The sequence below is a fragment of the Miniopterus schreibersii genome (genome assembly GCF_964146895.1).
Source record: "Miniopterus schreibersii genome assembly, chromosome: 11".
Taxonomy (NCBI): Eukaryota; Metazoa; Chordata; class Mammalia; order Chiroptera; family Miniopteridae; genus Miniopterus; species Miniopterus schreibersii.
In genome coordinates, this window is record NC_138111.1 from 41,679,046 (window position 1) to 41,700,030 (window position 20,985).

The window sequence follows — 20,985 nt, forward strand, 5'->3', positions numbered from 1 at the left end:
TATGACATGTTATAAAAGAGATTCTAGAACTTTCACATCACAATTGTTGTTTCCCCTGTCCTTTTGAGCAGCAAGTTTCTTATTTTAATTATACTGCCCTAATTCTACCCATTTTTCTTTTTATTGATTTGGAGAGAGAGAGAAAGGGAGGGAGAGGAGAGAGAATCATCGGTTTGTTGTTCCACTTATTTACGCATTCATTGTTGCTTCTTGTATGTGCCCCTGACTGGGGATCGAACCCACAACCTTGGCGTATCAGACGACGCTCTAAGCGGCTGAGCTACCCAGCCAGGGCTAATTCTGTCCATTTTGAAACTACTGTGATTCCACTGAGAACCTTCCACCTGTCCTCAATGGTAGAAAATTTTTTGTTGAAAAAGTACTTAATTTTTTGAAAGAGTCAAATGGCACTCATAGCAGAATGTAGGGGACATGCAGATACTCAAGCTGACTGTGCGCGGGGTCCAGGAGAAAGTGTGACGGCTAGTCCTGAGACATTGCCCGTGCATCATATGATAACTACTTCAGGCTCTTAAACATGCAATCTCAGGGAATAAAGTTGGAATACAATTGCTTTAAAAACAATATTACATAAATTTTGAAACATAACTTTCTCTCTAAAAGGGATTTAAGCAAAGCATCCTTGCAATAAGCATGTATATCCCACAAGCGACTACTTGAAGAGGGCCTCACTCACCTATGCGTGCAGATTCTTGTTGAAGCAATAGTGCCCTCGCTCTAAATCTCACACTCACAAGGGCCGGAGCAGTAGCTACAGGGCTCACTTAGCTCTGAATGTAGCTCCACCACTTACTGATTGTGTGACCTCGGCGAGTTCTAAACCTCCCCGTGTTCCAGTTTCCTATCTATAAAATGGGAAAAGAGGATTTTAACACTTCATAGGGTTGTTTTGAGGTTTAAATAAGGTCATAACTAAGTGCGTTAAAAAAATGCCTTGAGCATAACATAATTTCGCCAATTCTAAGATGCACACATTTCAAATTTTAACACTTCTGAAATGAGGATACGTCTTACAATTAACGTAATTTTTTAAAAAGCATCTATCACCATTTAATTAGCAATAACTTTTTTTTGCCTTAAATAATGGTGCACCTTAAAGTAGATTATGCTTTAGATTTCCATAACTAATAGTAATAAGAGCTTGATACACCCTGGCTGCCATCAACAGTGTCATCAGTGTTGTCACCATCATCATCATCTTGGTTCTAACCAAGACAGTGGCATTTGATTGGTTGGCAATGCTAGCCTAGAGTATATATCAAACCTCAATTTCATCTATTTGTGTGTGTTTTTGTTTTTTTAAAAGTATGTCTTTATTGATTTCAGAGAGAGAAAGGGAGAAAGAGAGATAGAAACGTCAATGATGAGAGAGTCATTGATCAGCTGCCTCCTGCACACCCCCCACTGGGGGTTGAGCCTGCAACCCGGGCATGTGCCCTGACCGGGAATTGAACCGCAATCTCCTGGATCCTAGGTTGATGCTCAACCACTGAGCCACGCTGGCTGGGCTCATCTATTTGTTTTTATTGATATGTTCTTAGAAAAGTTATAGTGAGCTTTTTTTTTTTTTTTTTTTTTTGTATTAAGCTAATGGAAAGTATTTAGGACTTAATTCATATAATGTCTGCATTATTCTCTGCACTGTACTTGGGGAGCTACTAACATGTTTTTCAATGCAGATCAGCCTCGAAATAAACAGAGAAGACAGATTCTTTATTTTCTCTATTGATGTGTTTTCCTAAATCCTTTCAAAGACGTGCTCTGTCTTAATAAGCAGAACTAAGCCACCATTGTACCACTTAAGATTTACTGGTTTGCAGTCTTCTCTGAGGGAGAAAAGAAGCAGTTTATTGATCTGTAACAGAGAATGGATCATGGCTAAACCTTTTCTGGCTTATACAATACACTGACATAAGAATCTACATGTCATTAAGAAGACTGAGTCCTCCCAATTTGAGGCCACCTGTCAGGCATGAACAATAACTGGGAAAAATCAATACACAATATAAACTTGTTTTTGCACAAAGACTGCCAGGACCCACACCCAGTGACAGGCATGTCTTGTTATTTTACCACTGATATGCTTGTAGCTCCTAATTTTAAGCTCCCCCTCATTTTGATTTTATTGTTCAGTTTGCAGGAGGGTGGGAGTGTCCAACTTGAATCTGAGATAAAGATCTGCCTGGTGAAAGAGGTTCGATAATGGGAGAGAACCTTGGAGCAAAGTTTATGAAGCTTGACTAGGAAGATCGTGGGCACAACTCCATCAAAATACCTTGCCACATAGTTCATGCATCCATAACCCATGCAGCTTGTTCCTTCTTGCCTTCTGCTTGCCCTCAAGAGTTTGAATGGTGGTATTTACAAGCCACCATGAAGCAAGAGTGCAAACACATCATGCTAGAAAAGGGCCAGTAAACAGGGATTTCGCTTAGGTTTTTGTTGCCGTTGGCTTTTAAAAGTATAATTAGTTGAATAATTTCAGAAGCTGGGCTTCTTCCTCCCCCACCCCCCCTTTTTAGACCACCCAGTCTCCATTTGTTTCTTTTCTTTCTTTTTTTTACAAAGGTACATTTGTCAGGCCTGTATAGTCATTCCTGTTCTTAAAGATAATGCTCACTCTATCCCTAAAGCCTGCCTCTGACTCAGCCAGCTCTGCCTGTGCACAGAGGTGATTGCTCTCCAAGTTCAGTGCCCTGGGCCTGAACCAGTGCCCCTTTCCAGCAGAATGTCAGGTGATTGCCACATAGTCAGGGAGATTACAGCTATCCTGCCCTCCTGGTGCATTGCCCGACAGAAACTGGGGAGCAGCGAGCAGCTGGGAGGCCTGCAGTGGAAGCTGAGAATTGGGTCTCTGCAGTGAGCTGAGAGGTAGTCATTGTAGCTGGAAAAGCCATGAAGGGGAGCACGCCCATCAGAAGCAGCCTATAAAAAATCCATCCTTTCGAGTTTTCACTGAGCCACTTTCACAGCAGTTAGCCCTGAACTGTGGTACAAACCCGTTCAAACAGTGAGGAAGAAATTCTCACCCCGCGTGATCAAAGCGATCAGCCGTGTCATCTTCCTTTTTATTATATTTCTGACTTCTTCTAACCTCCATGACTGGGGTCTGATAGATTACTTTTGCATAGCATTTTTTTTTTTTTAATGTATCTTTATTGATCTCAGAGAGAGGAAAGGAGGGAGAGAGAGAGAGAGAGAGATAGAAACATCAATGATGAGAGAGTCATTGATCGGCAACCCAGGCATGTGCCCTGACCGGGAATCGAACCCTGATCTCCTGGATCCTAGGTCGATGCTCAACCACTGAGCTACGCCCGGCCGGGCTGCATAGCATTTTAAAAATATATTTCCCTTTCTCTAATGCACTGTAAATTAAATAAAAGCAAAGTTGACAGGAAGTATCTGATGCCTCTTTTTAATACTTACTATTACAAAGGTAGTAAAGGAGGTAAAGTTATAATTGTACAACACCCCAGGGCAACCACAATGGTCATTTTGGTGTATTTACTTCTACTTGTTTTGAATAAATGTCTACATGTGTACATACATATTTATAACAAAATTATGTTTGTGATAGAATAGTTTTCTAATCAATGTACTTTGAGTATTTTTCTGTATTAGTAAAACCTTGTAAATTCAGTGGCTGCATTAGATTCCAGTATGTATGGATATGTTGTTATTTTAGCATTCTGCTGTTGTTGGGAGGTCATGTAGATTTTTGAATTGACACTTCAATTTTGAGCTTGGAATTTTTAAATTTCTTCTGATTTTGTGGGTCTAGAGTTAGAATTCGGGCATAGTGGAAATGGAATACTTGTCCGTATCATGGTTTGCTTTGCAAAGGTTGGAGCAATGCTTTTTTCCTATTATTTTTCTTTTGTTTTTTTCATTTGTTTTAAATTTTGTGACCATAACGTAAGTCATGTTATAGTAATCTCAGTTAACTTTTTTTGGAAAAAGACTTGCATTGATTCTTTTATAGAGAGAGGAAGGGAAAGAGAGAGAGAAATAGCAATGTGAGAGTGGAACATGGATCAGCTGCCTCCTGCACGACCCCTATCCAGGATCGAGCCCGAAGCCCGGCAATGTGGCCTGACCGGAAATCAAACCAGCAACCTTTTGGTGCGTGGGACTATGCCCAGCCACCTGAGCCACACTGGCCAGGACAATCTCAGTTAACTTTTAATAGAGAATCAATATAAAATAAGAAATAAGTTGCTCAACATGAACCCTGATATTTCAAAACTGCTCCATTTGAAGTTGATCCAACAGGACAATGGGAAATATTGAAGTTCTTTTGTTTTCAAGAGGGGGACTAACTAGATTAGGTACGTGTTTTAAGTGAAAGACTTGAGATATCTCAAATAAAATGGCAAGAAGTTAATCTTTTTTAAAAATGTGAACATTTAGTGTAACAACTGCTTTCAAGTTGAAATTGAGTAAATGAGACTATTGAACCAACATTTGGAGAGGAGGGTAAGCTTAAAAAAACCAAAAGTTTGTGAAGTACTAGAGAATGATATACTTTGGGAGGTCATTTGTATTTGAAGGCCACTTTCCTAAAATGTCACATTTCTAGATAGCCCGTTTTGTTTCCCATAAGGGTATTATGTCTAGAGATCCGCTTTCAGGGCCCGTCCACTGGTGCACCTGTGGGCGTGTTACTCCCTTAGCACTGTGGCCAGGTCCGGGGCAGCCACCACCTCGATCCACAGGCTCTCTCCCCCCATTCAGAACTGCTTTCTCCATTAGCAGGCATCTTCATAAACAGAAGTCTAAGATTTAGTGTTGTACATATTTTTAAACGATCCATTTTGATGGGACTCTCTTTATTGTTTCAGGTTGAATGCTTTTGGGAACTTGATGCATAAATTTGCATGACTCTTCACTCCTTTCTGGATCTGTCACTGGATTCAAGCCAGCATGGCTCACACCACAAAGGTTAACGGCTGTGCCTCAGGTAACTGTGTTCTGGAGAGTGTGTGTGTTTGTGTGTGTGTGTGTGTGTGTGTGTGTGTGTGTGTGAGTGTGTGTGTATGCTCAAACTAACTTCTAATTTTCCTTTTCGTAAATGGACAGATAACAGGAAGCTGCCTAGATAACTACAATTTCAAAGCATATTCTATCCATTAAAGTTGGGTTTTTGTTTGGTTTTGTTTTTTATTCTCTCAGATGATTTGCTTTTATCTTTAGAGTCTTTATGTACAGAAATCAGCTGGGTAAATTATTACCTAAGTCAGTTCTATTGAAGTGTTGAAAGATAAATGTAAAATTCTGAATGCTGATGCAAATTTAATGTATACTCCCCTGGCTCTCCTTTATGAGGGATTGAAGGATGAGAGAGGAAATGAGATTGGATGCTTAAAACCAACTCCTAGCATCTCCTCCCAAGCAGTTTTGTTTGATGTTGCTGCACAAAGGGAAAGTGAAGGGGGAAGAGAAGGGCATATTCTATAAAGTGACTTTCCCAGTGTAATATGCAACAAGCCATGTTATGAATCATAAAGACTTACTTACATTCTGCTTCTCACTTTGGTTATATTAGAGACCTATGTAGTTTGCATATCTATTCCAATATTGGTTCTATAAAATTGGGGAGAAATTTATAGAACAAATGTAGCATGTAAACTGTTAAAAAAAAGAAAAAAAAAGAAGGGAGGGGTACTTTTAACGGTAACAGCAGGAGGAAGAGACCTCTGAAGTGGGCACACCCAGCCCATGTATGTGACTTTTTCCCCCAAAGCAATAATTTTTTATTATAGTTGGCAGGCAATGTTATATTAGTTTCAGGTGTACAACATAGTGATTTGACATTTATATATCTTACGATGTGCTCACCACACTGTCTAGTAACCATCTGTCACTGTGCAAATTTATCACAATATTATCAACTGTATTCCCCTTCACCTTTTTCACCCATCCTTCCACCCCTTCTCTCCTCTGGCAACCATCAGTTTTTTTCTTTGTTTCTATGAGTCTGTTTTTGTTTTGTTTGTTTGTTTTGATTTTTTTTAAATTCCACATATAGCCCAGCCAGCATGGCTCAGTGGTTGAACATCAACCTATGAACCAGGAGGCCACGGTTCGGTTCCCTGTCAGAGCACATACGCAGGTTTCAGGCTCAATCCCCAGTCAGGGGCGTGCAAGAGGCAGCCGATCAATGACTCTCTCATCATTGATGTTTCTCTCTCTCTCCCCCTCTCCCTTCCTCTCTCTGAAATCAATAAAAACATTTTTTTAAAAATTCCACATATAAGTGAAACCATGTGTGTGTCTTTGTCTTATTTCACTTAGCATAATACCCTCTAGGTTCATCCATATTGTTGGAAGTAGCAGGATTTCATTCCTTTTTATTGATGGGTAGCATTCCATTGTATATATGTACCATATCTTCTTTATCCATTCATCTATTGATAGACACCTCAGTTGCTTCCATATCTTGGCTTTTGTAAATAATGTTGCAATGAACATAGGGGAGCATATATTTTTTCGAATTAGTGTTTTCCTTTTTTTAGAATAAATACCCAGAAGTGGAATAGCTGGGTCATATGGTAGTTCTATTTTAGTTTTTTGAGGAATCGCCATACTGTTTTCCATAGTAGTTCCAGTTTCCAGTCCCAACTGTGCACATCCTTGCCCACTCTTGCTATTTGTGGACTTTTTGATAATACCCATTCTATCTGGTCTGAGACAGTATCTCATTGTGATTTTCATTTTCATTTCCCTGATGATTATTGATGTTGAGCATATTTTCACAGGTCTGTTCTCCATCTGTATATCTTCTTTGGAGAAATATCTCTTCAAGTTCTCTTCCATTTTTTGGTCAGATTGTTTATTTTTTCGTTATGAGTTGTGTGAGTTCCTTTTCTATTTTGGATATCAACCTCTTATCAGATACATCATTTGCAAGTATATTCTCCCATTCGGTAGGTTGTCTTTTTGTTTTGTTGATTTCTTTTGCTGTGCAGAAGCTTTTTAGTTTGATGAAATCCCATTTGTTTATTTTTGCTCTTGTTTACCTTGCTTGTGGAGACATATCCAAAAATATATTACTGAGACCGATATGAAATAGTTTATTACCTCTGTTTTCTTCTGGAACTTTTACAGTTTTAGGTCTTAGATTTAAGTCCTTAATCAATTCTGAGTTTTACTTTTGTATACGGTATAGATGTATGTGACTTTTTATTCCAGCAGTCCCAGCTACAAGTATCCGCTCTGGCAAGAATGCAAACCCAAATAAATTCAGTTGTTTATCTCACCCATTCTTTTGCTTGTCCTTTCTGCTGCCTTCTTGGGACTTTTCTAAATTCTTCTCAGGGCTGCTGTCAGCAATAAAATATGAATGATAATATCTAACATTTAATGAGCACTTACTGTGCTTTGCCTGTATTATCATACTTAATCCTCACAGTGATCCTGTGAGATTGTGCTGTTACCGTCATCACCAGCACTCTCATCCCTGTGTGACAGCACAGAGAAACTCAGTCAATTACTTGTTTCTTTATCAGAATATTTGATAAGGAAGGAGACTGAAGCATTGTGAACTTTCTTGAGAGTCGTGGGCGGGTTTCAATCCTGTGATGCTGTGATCTCCCTTCCTTTTCCTGCCCTCACTTCCATTCACACACTCAGAGAAGGCAGGCCGGGAGTTGTTGGGGCCTCAGACCTCGTCTCTCTGGGGTCTCTGACAAATTTATCTTCAAAGGGTTAGATATCTACCCCCTTTGTCCCTAATTCCTTTTCCAACTTGACTTGTCCTGGAGTTTCTCTTTTCTGTTTGTTCCTGAAGTCTGATGATCCAGCTGTAACCGTTCCTCTTCCCCTGTAGCCTGCCTTATGGGTCTGGGCACTGAGTTTGAATGCAAAGGAAAGCTCTCTCATTTGCGACTTCTGGGTTTCAGGGTGTGGATTGTTAATGTGCACAGGTATCTGGACCAGGCAAGGGAAGGTTTTTTTAATTCTAGTCACCATGACCTCTGTGAGCCTGTAAGCAAATCTGATTAGAGGCTCAGTCACACACAATTACTTTAATCACACACACACACACACAGCCATGTAAACATATATACATTGTATCTACATGTACATGTGAGTACATATACATATATGTGATGCTCAGTATAGAACATTTTTAAATATAGATGTGTAGTATTGTCTAAAAAATAAAGCAAGAATTACTGATAATACTACCACCCAGAGATAAATGTTTTTCTCATTTTCCGTACAGTCTTTAAATTTTATATACAGGGTGTCCCCCAAAAATGTATACACACTTTAACAGCTCAATTTTGAAATGTATTTAATAAACACTGCCTTCATAATTATTCAAAGTGTGTGTATACATTTTGGGGGCACACCTTATATTTCACAGAGCTGAGATTGTGCTTATAAAAATCATTTTACCTTTTCTTCTCCCACTCTGTGTTATAAAACCAATACCTGCCCACTGGTTTTTGTTTGTTTGTTTTTTGTTTTTAAGGCAAATTCAAACAGTGCAAAAGTGTATGCTGGTTATAAATATACCATTTTGAAATGTAATTAACATAACATTCACAGGCCCCAGATTAAGATGGGATGAAGGCTTTATGGCAGCTAATGAAGGCTGGTTACTAATCATTCCCATGAGAAAAAGATAAATTATTTGGATAGTTTAGTAGGAGTTTTAAATGTGGAGTAAATGATATGTTGTTTTTCTTATTTTCCAAAGATAGAGTATAATATTAAATATGTTTTTTAAAATTATACTTGCCCTAGATGTGCTATGCCCAAAAGGGGACCTCCCACACCTTCCTCTGAAAAAAATCACTGCTTTGGGCTCCATAGAACATGAGGAGAAATCCCATGAGAAGTTGGGTCAGGGCACTGGCAAAAGAAACACTATTCATGGTTTTAAGAATAAAGCAAAAGCAAAAAAGTAGAGCAGCTGAAAAAAACACCACCTGGCCACACTGCACCCTTGGCCACAGAAACCACCTGACGACTGATCATCCTACTTCCATGTCCCTGTTTAGAGTCTAAATTGGGTGAAGGACGAGTCACAAGTCCTTTTATACAATGACTGCCCCAGTGAGCCCTGCAGTTAGATTGGGTGAAAGGTGCTGATTTGAAAATGAGAGCAGTTAGTTAATACTGCCATTTGTAAAATTTATTATGATGCATTTCAGACATACAAAATGCATAGAGTTTACACAAGCACCTGTGTTCATACCACCTAGCTTAAGAAATAAACTTTACTAGTGCATGGAAAATATCACCGAGCACCTGCAATGTGCCAGGCGTTGTTCTGGGCACTGGGGACACAGCAGTGAACAAAACAGGCAAAAATACCCACCCTCAAGAATCTTACCCTCTGCCAGGCTGGCGTGGCTCAGTGGTTGAGCAGCAACCTATGATCTAGGAGATCGCAGTTCGATTCCTGGTCGAGGCACTTGCCTGGGCTGTGGGTTCGATCCCCAGTAGGGGGCGTGCAAGAGGCAGCCGATCACTGACTCATCATTGATGTTTCTCTCTCTCTCCCTCCCCCTCCCCCTCTCCTCTCCCTCCCCCTTTCTCCCCCACTTTCTGAAATCAATAAAAAAATAAAAAGACAATCTTACCTCCCAGTGGAAGTTAAGGTCTCCTATAGACAGAGTCTGTAAAAGTGTTTTTGTTTACCTGAAATTCAAATTTAACTGTGTGTCCTCTTTTTATCTGCTAAACCTGGCAGCCTTACCTGTTGCATCTTTTTTCTTACTGCCCACCCTGTCCGTATCAATCATTTGTCAGTGTTACTTCTTTTTCACTAGATCCTTCATCGGACTTCTGATGACTGGTACAGTTTTGTTTTTATTAATTTAAAACATTTTATTTTGGTATCACTAAGAGTACCCTAATGTCATTTGTTAATGTAATGAGTGAGTATCATAAATTGATCATGACTGTTTTCTCTTTTTATAGGGGTCATTAGTTAGGCAAATTGCTGTATTTCTGTGGAGTTTAGGGATGGGGATAGTCCACTTTTTCCCAGGTTTCTGAATCATATTGTAAACTGGATGCATTGATTGATACCTCTCTAAACACTTAATTAATGTTGTGCAACTTTAATTAGAGCTTAGCATCTCTTCAGAAGCCAAATAATAAGTAGCTTATTTGTCGGATGAAGATAATAATACCTGTCCTGCCTTCTTCACAGGATTGTTGTGAGAAAAAAATAAAACAAGAGCCATAAAAACACACACACAACACCACTTTTTAAGATATAAAGTGCTGGTCAATGTCAGAGGACTTCACTGTCCTTCTGCTGTCCCTGTCATGTGCTCCTGACCTAATAAACACCTGTACAGGTGCCACCGTGCCAGGTCCTGTCAGATGCTGTGACACTGAGGCAGGAATTGTGTTGCTCTCCTGAGTCTAACAGTTAAATGAAACAAGTAGATGAGCGTTATGGAGCGACTTTTTATGCCCGCCATCACCATCTTTATTGTTGCTAATATTTGCCGTTGCTCGTTTATTGCAGGTTTTCCTTCTCTTGCTATTTCCCTTTTACAGCCTAAATATATATTTTTTCCTAGACAGATACATTATTTACTTATTAAAGTCCTTACTGAATTGCATTAAAATGCGGTTGTCATTTTAAATTAATAGAATACATTCATATGTGGCCTAGTCAGTTATTCGGCCCCAGGTTTTGTCTCCATGCAGATCTTAAACGAGGTGCAAAGGCCACTGATACCCCCGGTGAGTCAGACAGAGCCAGGGACTCCTGGCAGCGCGGGCGGAACGCTGCGGTGCCCTGCAGCCCACTCTCCGTTGTGTAAATATTTTTTCTGGGCAGGAGTATTTCTCAAACAGAACTCTGAGCCCACTGCGGTGACCCTGACAGCAGGAACTGCGTGCTGTTTGTCAAGTACAAGACCAGTTTGCACAGACTGGTCTGGCCGGAACCACCCGGCGTTTTCGGAGACCATCTGTGGAGAAAGTCCCGGAGCAAGCGGAGGTGGCGTGTTCTGGGCGGTGAGTCCCAGGCTTGTCGTCGGTGTTAGCTCTAGCTCAGAGGCAGAGGGTGAGCCGATGAGAAACGGGGGCCGCCTTGTCTGTGGGCAGCCGGCATGACCTGCCAGGGTCTCTCGATTCAATCTGCAGAAGGATCAAACGTGTGTTACGCCCTGTGCTTGGCATTCTCCCCTAAGTGGTGTGTGCAGGGTGTATCAGAAGAACTGACTGAGAGGGCAGAACAAAATCCTGTAGGCGCCTAGAGGAGGGGATCTTTTTTATTTTCACCTGTCCAACCTCCCTGCCAAATTTCAGATGACAAAACACAACTTGTCCAGCTCAGGCAGTTAAATGGCTAAATCAGAAGTTCAATATGGAGAGTTTCTTTTCTTTGTTGAAGGTATTCTATTGACATTAAAAATCAGAAGTGTGGTGTCTGTGAAGTTCTTAAACAGATCAAGGGGAAAGTATTTAATTTCAGAAAATGTATAAAACCCAGAAATAGAATGGTTAAGAAGAAAATGTCCTTCACGATAAAGGTTATGTTGATAAGTTGGTTTTTTTCTTAGTGAATTATTTTATAGAGCCAAATTAACAAACACCTAATACCTTATATGCATGCAGTTTCATCCATTATTTGATGTGTTTAATAATTGAATGTAATTAGATTGTGCATTTCAACTTTAAAAGAAACGGTTCCTTGTTAATTTATTGAAGGCTAATTTCACACTGAAGTTTATACATGAAATAATTTATTTTCTCATAGTGATGGTGTATGAGAAGATATATATATTTTTTAAGTAAAAAGTAGTTATATTTGAATTTCATAACGGTTGAAATGCCAAGACTACCTACAAATAGGAGACCCTTGGTTTCGGTGTCCTGCCTGTCTCGTTAAACAGAACCCCAGAATTCATCCAGCCCCTTCAGAGGTTCTGAAGAGTGCCTGCCTGTTTATGGGGCTTGCATTTTAACCCAATCAGTCTGTAACCATCTTCACCTTATAAACCTTCTTGTTCCAAACCTTGAGCGAGTCACAACGGGTTAAGCGTAGGAGTTCCGACAGGCGATTAGCTCTCCAGCTAAGCGGAAGAAGGTACTTCAGCAAGTACCAGCCTCCTGGAGTGTAGGGAGGATAGAAGCTGGGTGCTGGGCAAAGATACCCTCTGGTTGGAGATTTCTGCCCAGATGCTTTGTGGGTGCCAAAAAGAAAGGAAAAACACAAAATAAAGACCCAATAGGGAGAACTCAACTGTGTTAAGGACTTGAGCTGTTACTGTCATTCTAAGACCACACAGTGAATCAAAGGATTAAAACAGCGCTTCCTGCAAGGGTTTGAGCGCGCTGTGCCCTGCTGGGCCGCAGACTTCCCATCGTGAGTATTGGCCTGGATTTCTGACTATGCACTTCCCCTCTTTCTTGAAGGACCTGGGTGAGCCAGCTCAGCCCATCACAAGTACAGCTTCCTTTTCCAGGGTTTGCCCTTTTCCTGTGTCCTGGGTATTTCCAGTCTATCTCCTTTGTGTAGTTTCTGAGAAAGGTTTGTATGGGCTTGGGAAATGAGTGACTAAGGCTCGCAGTTTCTGCTCTGGGGTCCTTTTCTATAAAAAAGCTGCTTGTTTTGATCTGGCATGAAAATATTAGCATAGTTCTCAAATTCACAAGAGTAGTGAATTCTTGCTCTTCTCTGGCAACAGATTTTAATTAAAATTTCATTGAGTAGACTTCTCTGATAAAAACCTCAAGGAAGACCCAATCAGGAAATCAGATTCGATAAGAGTCATTCAAACACTTCTAGAAATTCTAATTAAAAATAAATTGAGGTTTCCCTTTTTCCTCTCTTGGCTTCTCTGCTGGATATTTTTGGAGTAAGCTGTGGTTTACTCATTTCCGTAGGCTTTAGGATTATGCTCATGTTTTAGAGGCTAAGTAAGCCCGGTTCTGCTTTTGGGTTATTGTTCATTCTGAAACCTGAAAATGAGAAGTTTTAAATTGTGCAGCCCATTTATATCTATAACCTTAGTGATCTCACAACTTAAAAATAAGCATGCCACTATTTTGAGGATTTAAAAAATAATAATAGTGACTAGATTTCTAATCCTAGCAGTTCTTAGAGCAAGCCATGGCTGAAATTTCAGATTAAATAATATTCCATAATATTCAGAAGGCCTTTCTAACCAACAGATAGAAAAGCAGAACTGTCGACATGAGGGAGAACTGGGCCAAGGAACACTTTGCTGGATTCATGGGATTTATTCTTATCCTGGAAGTTAAACCTTTGTACCAGTCTTGCTCTGTCTTGTTTGTGACAAGCCAGATTTGAGTGATCCATGACATTTCTCCCAGCTGGATCAAAGGTTGTGGACATGGTTGCAATTTGACCATGTGTACCTTTACTTAAAGGAGCTGGTACTGGAGTAATCGTTTATGGAAGCCACTAGCGATTAATCACAAGTGCTAAGTTTATTTTAGGCTCTTTATCATGAATTTATTTAATTGGAAAAGTTTTCTCTCAAAGGGATCTTTTATATTTTGGATGTGATTTCAGTTAGGTAGAATCAAGAGATAGTCATGTGATTTTCTAAATTTAGTCTCACAGTGTTTGGTTTAGTTGATAAATCCCATCAGCTTTGCAGATAATTTTGTGAAAACATTGATTCAGCCTGTCCTGCTCTGTTTTCCCATCCCTGCCCATGTTCTTTTTGACCCCCCTTTCTCTGGCATCAACTGTCCATCAGGCCAAGGCGTTATCAGTGTTTCTGTCCAGGAGGCACATTTAAGAGTCTCCTGGGAGAAAAAGGGGAGCATATTCCCAGACTAGAAATATAAAAGAGGGAGACAGATGTGATAGTTCTAATAATTCATAATGCAGCTGCTTAATATCTTTAAAACCTTAGTCCATGTGCATCAACTCTTACGTTTTTATAACTAACACCCAAAATAGTTCACTCTCTCTGCTCTCAGTATCCCCCTCATTTAATTCCACCTATCCACCAAGGTCTGGGGCATTTGTTTCTTTTTCCCCAGCATTTCAGATTGAGTGGGTGGGAGGCTTTGTTGAAATCAGGAACGCATCAGGGAAATGGCTTTTGAGGCAGCCCGCTTGGCATGATCCCCTCCAACTGTGAAGACAAAGACGGATTTGTCTTCGCTGACCTGGCAGAGGAGGCAGAATACCTGCAGGCTTTAAGTAGCATGTGCCCTCCCTGGGGCTCCGCCCCTCCCAGGGCTCACGCAGCCAGATGATACACTCATTTTTATAGCACCGGGTGGAGACCTGGAAGTCTGTAGGCCGGGAGGGGAGGAGGGAAGGAATGGTTTGCATGTCAAACCATTCCAGCAATGCAGCCTACAGGAAAAAATTACAAAACCGAAGTCCTGCGCCACCAGATTTTTCCATTAGCACCACACTCTCCACGGCTTCCACGTCTGCCCCAGGGACAGCTGTTCAGCTGTGTGAGGGGAAACGACCGTCACATCACATCACAAGCTCTGTCAGCCTGTCCCAGAAGGAATCCCAGCAGGCCCTGAGCACTACCTTCTACACTTTGCTGCATCTCACACACACACGCACGCACGCACGAGCTGTGAATTCTCTGTGGGGTGCACGGATGTTCTTTGGGCACTAGAAAACAGCTGCTGGAACCTACTGCTTTTAAGTGAAGAAACCCAAGACCAGAAAAATCTTCAAAAGGTAAAGGGGGATTAGAGCTGGGGGCTTTTCCTCTGGAGTGTTGTTATTTGGTGTTCTGTCCTTTTGGTTGATGAAAAAGTAAACATTCCAAATCGTGGTGAATTTAAATGGGGGTGTCATTTGGGGACTACCAGAAGGAACCACTCAAAGCTCGGTAGAAATACTTCAGTTCAGCCAGCTCATTCATTCAGTAGCTCACTTTTAAGTGACTGCATAGAAATGTATTTGGCAGAAAGGCAGCCGTTTTCCTCTTGTGTGAGGGACCAGCCCTCAGGTCCTGTGAAAGTTGGTCTGTCTTTGCCTTGTTCTCACTACTTTGTGATTTGGTTTTGTTAAGGATGGCTGGCAAGATTAAGGATCATTGGGCTTTCTATACTTTTGTTATTTTTTTCTTTCTCTGCAAACATTTTATCTTTCACTAATTTTAATCTCTGTTCCCTTCTCTTGACTCTGAGCTGTTGTTCTTGGCCTTAGTTTGATAGAATTCAAGGTCTCTTTCTGTTTCTTCAGTCCTGGTGCTTGCAGAAATGATGGTGAGCCTTCCCAGCTTTCATGCCTCCCGGTAGCAAGACACCAGCTCCGTCCAAAGAGTTATGAAAGAAGTGGGGTCTCCTGAACCCTCCCAGCTGCTGTTCCCCAGTCCCACTCTGCCCTGTTCCCCTCTCAGTGGCTTTGCTCAAAGCACTGTTCTCTTCATCTGGATGTCTTTACCGTATCTATTAATATAAGCCCTTATTTCCTTGAAGTCCTGTGCCCTCTCTTCCAGCAAATGTTCTCAGAAACTTCCAATGGAAAGTCACCCCTTCCTCTTCATCATTCCCAGAGAGCTTTATATCCTGTTAAATAGTTGCCATCACTTGCTTTTAGTTAAGAGTTACAGTTGTGGTCCTCACTAATATGTAAGCTTTGTGGTCTTAAGAGGCAAGATTCCAGGTCATCTTCACTTCTGTATTCCCATCGTGCCTTGCTTAGTACTCAACATAGAGTCAACATGCTCAGTGTTCAACAAATATTTGCAACACACCAACTTGTGCTGGCATAATGCTGGGCATCTGATACAGAGCAAAACACAGGCACAGTGCCTACTTAAAACGCTGTGGGATTGAATTGAGCCTGTGAGTTGCCAATCTTACATTGTTATGCCCTTTGCAGTTTTATCCCAGCCTGTTCTCCTGGGTATTTTTTTCCTGAATGAACAAGTGGCTTTCACTTTGCCACATACACTTGCTTGCTTTCTGCTTCCTCTTACCTCTGACTAAATGGATGTTTTAGCATCTGCCTTCTCCATCGCGTGCTCCAGGTAGGCTTAAAATGATATTGTCTGTTAAATGCTTTGGGTTTCAGGGAGACATGACCAGATATAATGTGGTTGTCAGGGAGGGTTATTGTCTCAGGCCATTTGGAAAGTTCTCCTTTCTCTGCTTGTTAGCAGCCCAACCAGAGAGAAAGGAGGTGGAACTCTGGTCGGTTTCTTTTGTCCCAGGCCTATTATCTAGTCTAGTTTGGTGGGTGGTTGAAACTATGGATAAGAACCTGAGTAGGTGACCTCTCAGGTGGGAGTGTGGCCGGTTGGTCTACCTTCTCTCCCGCGATTTTCTTGGGAAGGTCTGTACAGATTTATCACCCCTTTAGATGGGAAGAAATAAATTGTCCTTCTTATTACTGATTATTTACAGCCTTTATAGTTTTGTGTTGGTTTCCTGCTTCAGTTCATTTTGTCATTTGGTTTTTTTAAATGTTGATTTCAAATCTCGGATGAAAACATATTGTATGACAGTGTCTTATTTAAATTTGATGAAAGTAGCCCTAACCGATTTGGCTCAGTGGTTAGAGCGTCGGCCCTCGGACTGAAGAGTCCTGGGTTTGTTTCCGGCCTAGGGCACATACCTTGGTTGCAGGCTCTATCCCCGGCCCCAGTTGGGGTGCATGTGGGAGGCAACCACTAGACGTGTCTCTCTCACATTGATGTTTCTCTCTCTCTCCCTTCCACTCTCTCTGAAAAGCAATGGAAAAAATATTGTCCGGTGAGGATTAAAAAAAATGATTTAAAAAAATAATTAATAAATTTGATTAAAGTAATCCTGGGGCAACCCAGACTGAAAAGAAAGCCTAATGTGTATGAATTCATTGTGACTCCAGTGTTAAGGCTTAAATATGTTTGGGGAAATGCACTTTGTTGAGTAAGGTATAACAAAGACAGAGGACTTTTTCTGACCTTTTAGAACAGACCCATCATCCACAGCACCCTCTTCCAGATTTCACTCTCCTGACTGGTATCTCACATCTTCACCGGCCACCACACCCTCCTCATGTTGATTGTGGCCTCTCCTTGGAAAATCTCCCCATGCATTCAGTTTTAGGAGCAGATCTTCTTAATCCCTTCATGCACAGGAGGCATCTTCTTCCAACACCCAGCACTCTATACACCTCTCAGGACCAGAAGGAGCTGGGAGCCCTGGCCGGACCTGTCCTTGTAATCCCTTCAGGTCCTGTCAGTCCCTTAGGCTGTGATGGATGTGGGTGGAGAAGCAGCTATGGTGACACTGAAAGGAACTACGCCTACTTTTCTCCCTTGCTGTGGTTGCTTAGACACCCAGCTTTTGGAGTCACACCCCATGACAAGTATGAGAAAAGGTGGCTGAAGTAGCAGGATAAGGTGTTTGACTTCTCTAGGGGTTGGGAAGAAGTCTCAAATACAGCAGAAGCAGCTCAGGCCCTTTGTAACAGTGATAACCCAGCATGTTGCTGTCACTCTGTTTCTTTTTAAGATGAATACTTACAGGTAGGGGTTTTGCACATTAAGTTTGCCTATGAGAGAAATGATGGTAGGGATCCTGGGCTGTCGCTTTGGTTGTTGCCTTTGTATTTTTTTATTATTATTTTTCTTTATTTTATTTTATTTTCCATCACCATTTATCCCCCCATACCCTCTTCCACCTCCACCTACTCCCCTCCCCTCTGCAATCACCACACTGTTGTCCATGAGTTTTCTGTCTCTTCTTTTTTCTTTTAACATCTTAGTAGTACAAGAGTTAAATTTAAACGTAGGAGTTTAGGTTAATATGCATCAGAATTAAAATTGTTTTTCTAATTTGTTTGATAGTTTGCTCCAACATGGACTCTTGCAGTTTAAAGTGAGGAAAAGTTGGCCACTTAGAAAGTGGGGAAAGAAAAGGGATGGGTACAGGAATGAAATTGGACCCCGGATGAATACCATGTAGACCTTGCTGGGTGCCACACTGATGCCTGGGAGTGTGCTCTGTTTGAGCAACTTAAAGCTTTATTTAAATTTGAATTAATTGCCAGATTTTTAAAAATTAGGTAATTTCATGTAAAAATGCCGATTTCTTCAGCTTCTCTTGAAAAGTCAGAAGATCTAGCACATCACTGGGTGTGTATTTCCATTGGTCCACAGTCAACTGGAGAGAACAGGTGCTCTTTGGTCACCTCCAGCTCCCTCTAGACCCCTTCCTTCCCATTGCTGGTCTGGACTCTAAAGGTATTTGAACTTGTGTTTTGGACTCTGCAGGTACTTGAATTGCTTACAAGGTTACCCCCAGTTTGGCGCTTAGCTTCATTAAGCCTGAATGAAGAGCACCCTTGAGTTGTAGATTTGGGCTGGTTCTCATCCCAGGCCATGGCATAGACTCATCCAGGGAGCTTCTAAAATTTCTGATGCCTCTGGCCCCACCCCAGGAGATTCTGATTCATTGGGGTGGGGATGGGAGGGGTAACTCAGCATTTTTAGAAACAGCCCCAGGCCCTTTGTGCAGCAGGGTTGAGAGCTTGTGGCACTGAGATGCTTGCTCTGGGAGGTTCCAGCCTTGGCACCTTCACCTTGAATGGCAAAGGTGATGTTAGTCCCATCACCCCTCTGGACCAGTGTCCTGCCTCCGCTGTAAAATGAGGACCTGGGCTCAGAGTCCTTGACATTTTCATGGAAACACTCAAAAGCTTGGCTCCTCTGGAAGGAATTAAATGGACCGCAGGTGTCCTGGGTACCTACAGTGCTGGGACACAACTGTGGTTGAGATGGAAAGGACAAAGTTCCTGTAAGTTTGTAGGGATGTCAGTCATGTGCACAGATTGGAACAGAGGAAACAACAAGCTGCTCTGAGAGCCGAGGTGAAGAGGTGGCTGGGAAGATAGACAACTTCAGGCAGACCTGATATTTTAGCTGGTCCTTGCAAACTAGAAGAATTTTGTCTGAGAAGGTTTGGTGAGGGGTATGCATCAGAAGGGGAAGGAATGGTACAAGTAAAAACATTCATAGAGCATGCTCTTTCCTCCCTACCTATCAGAAATGTCAGCTCCCCTCCCCTCCCCTTCCTCAGCTTGCTTTGCCCTCTGGGGGCTACAGGAAAGAATGTGCTTGGTGTGTGGCTTTTGGGTGCCGTGTAGTATCAATATAGCAGTAGCGTGGGCAGTAGCGGTAGAGCAGCAGCATGGATGACGTGAGCTTCAGCTGTGAACTGCTGATAATCATACTTAGCTCACAGGGTTGTTGTGAAGAGTCAATGAGTTATATATGTATGATGCACTTGAAACAGTGCAGGCCAGAGGAATTGTGCACAGTGGATGGTGGGGGAAGACAGGGCAAGGAGGCTGTTGTGAGACTGATAACCCAGGTGCATGTGTACTGTGTCCGAGAGACTGGGAGGGTGGTAAGTTGAGGAGAGGAGGGGGAAGGTAACTTCAGGATATGTCAGGATATATGCATCTTAAGATGTCCAAAATGTCATTTGTTGTTACCAGTCACTACTTCATTTAGCTTTGGTTTTATCTCTAGACCTGGGGTCAGGCCCTCTGGAGAAAAAGTCTTGATGCAGTAATCCTGTTAAGTAAGCCCCGCAGAAGCATGCCTGATTGCAGCCACCATGCAGGGGAGAGCCTGGCAGTGCACTCACCCCCTCAGCCAGCCTGGGAACACAGAAGTCTTTTGTCTTCGGTCCTTTGCCCTTCTCCCTGGGAGTCACCTTTTCTGCCCACCTGTCAGAGGAAAAGCCTTGAGTACATCTTTTCCTCCCAGACTGCATTTGGCTTCTTTGTACAGAAATTAAGAGAGAGTAAAGGCAGACAGTTGTGACTTTCTCCCCACAGTGAAACCTTTGTGACAGTTTCCAGGCAGAAGGAGCTCCTTTTTTTTAATTCTCCTCCCATTCCAACCTTTGTCATCCTCTCTATGGAAGGACTAGACCTGTATTTGCGTACAGTGACTTTTTCTGCTAGACCTCTCCTTCATAGAAGCGCGCACACAGGATAATTGCCTTCGACTGCTTTGTTCTATAAGAATAAGCTCTATTCTTACAGAACACACAGTGCAAAATAAAATAAAAATTTAGCAGGATTTTTCTTTGCAGGATTAAGAAACACATTCTGTTGCTTTCCTCAGTTTAATTCTTAAGAACAAATCTTTCAATATTAATACCTAGTCGGGAATAGAATAATGTGACTAAATAATACCAGAATTTTTTCAAAAGTACAGAGAAGAAAATTTCTCTGTTAAAAGCAAATGCTAAAGCAAGCCCAAGGATACCTTTAAGGACGAAGGATGTTTTCTACAACTGGACTGTGGTATTAGATGCACAACTATATACGTTTACTAAAACCAAAGTGTATACTTAAAATGGGTGAATTTTATTATATGTAAATATCTCACTAAAGTTTTCTAAAGCCCCCAGAAAAGAGAAAAACAGGCAGAACTCAAATCTCTCTTAATGTTGGTGTTATTGGGTAACATAATTTGGAACTCTTTGGACCCTGTTTTTCAAGGTATCTGGCACTTGAAGCTTTGTTCTTAGTTTATTTCCCTTTGAATCAGTTTGTTGATTTGATATATAACAAACCTAAAGGAGTCCCACATCATCTTTAAAAAGTTTAATCTTTGTAGCTTCACACAGAAAAATGTCTGTCCCAAAGATAATCCCTTAAAGTATCCGCCCCCCCCCCCCATGTGGACTGGGAGAGCGGAGTGAGAAGATAAATGGAGTGACGAGGTGGGGGGAGGGGTGCAGGCCCGAGAAGCAACCAGTCACACTAGGCAAATCCAGCGGCCTCTTGTAAACTTTGCCTCTCTCCACATAGCTGTCCCGTTTTGAACTTTACAAAGCAGGCCATTTAGAGTCACCCCCAATCTTTGCTAATCTCTGCTTTATTGTTTAGAACTGGCTTTGCTTGTTTGTCCTGTAGAGAAAATTCGGTAAGTATCATTCCACTAAATTCGCATTTACCCCGATCTTCAGACATAGGCGATGAGTGGTTTAAAAGGAACTCTTCCTCCTCTTTCTTACATTATT

At 41.6% G+C, this 20,985-nt stretch overlaps 1 protein-coding gene across 10 annotated transcripts in view; it reads left to right on the top strand.

Annotated features, from left to right (window-relative positions):
• KANK1 (KN motif and ankyrin repeat domains 1) overlaps positions 1-20,985 on the top strand; it is a gene marked incomplete at its 3' end in the record, with an annotated part of 179,362 nt that overhangs the window by 114,066 nt on the left and 44,311 nt on the right. For 8 of the 10 annotated variants that reach the window (XM_081152475.1, XM_081152478.1, XM_081152473.1 and 5 more), the window contains one exon: positions 4,866-4,984. In XM_081152475.1, coding sequence (XP_081008601.1) covers positions 4,948-4,984 — 37 coding nt within the window. In that variant the 5' untranslated portion in view covers positions 4,866-4,947. Of the gene's footprint in view, positions 1-4,865; positions 4,985-10,961; positions 11,017-14,290; positions 14,690-20,985 lie in introns of those variants that run through there. The other 2 variants (XM_081152470.1, XM_081152480.1) reach the window with 2 other exon arrangements.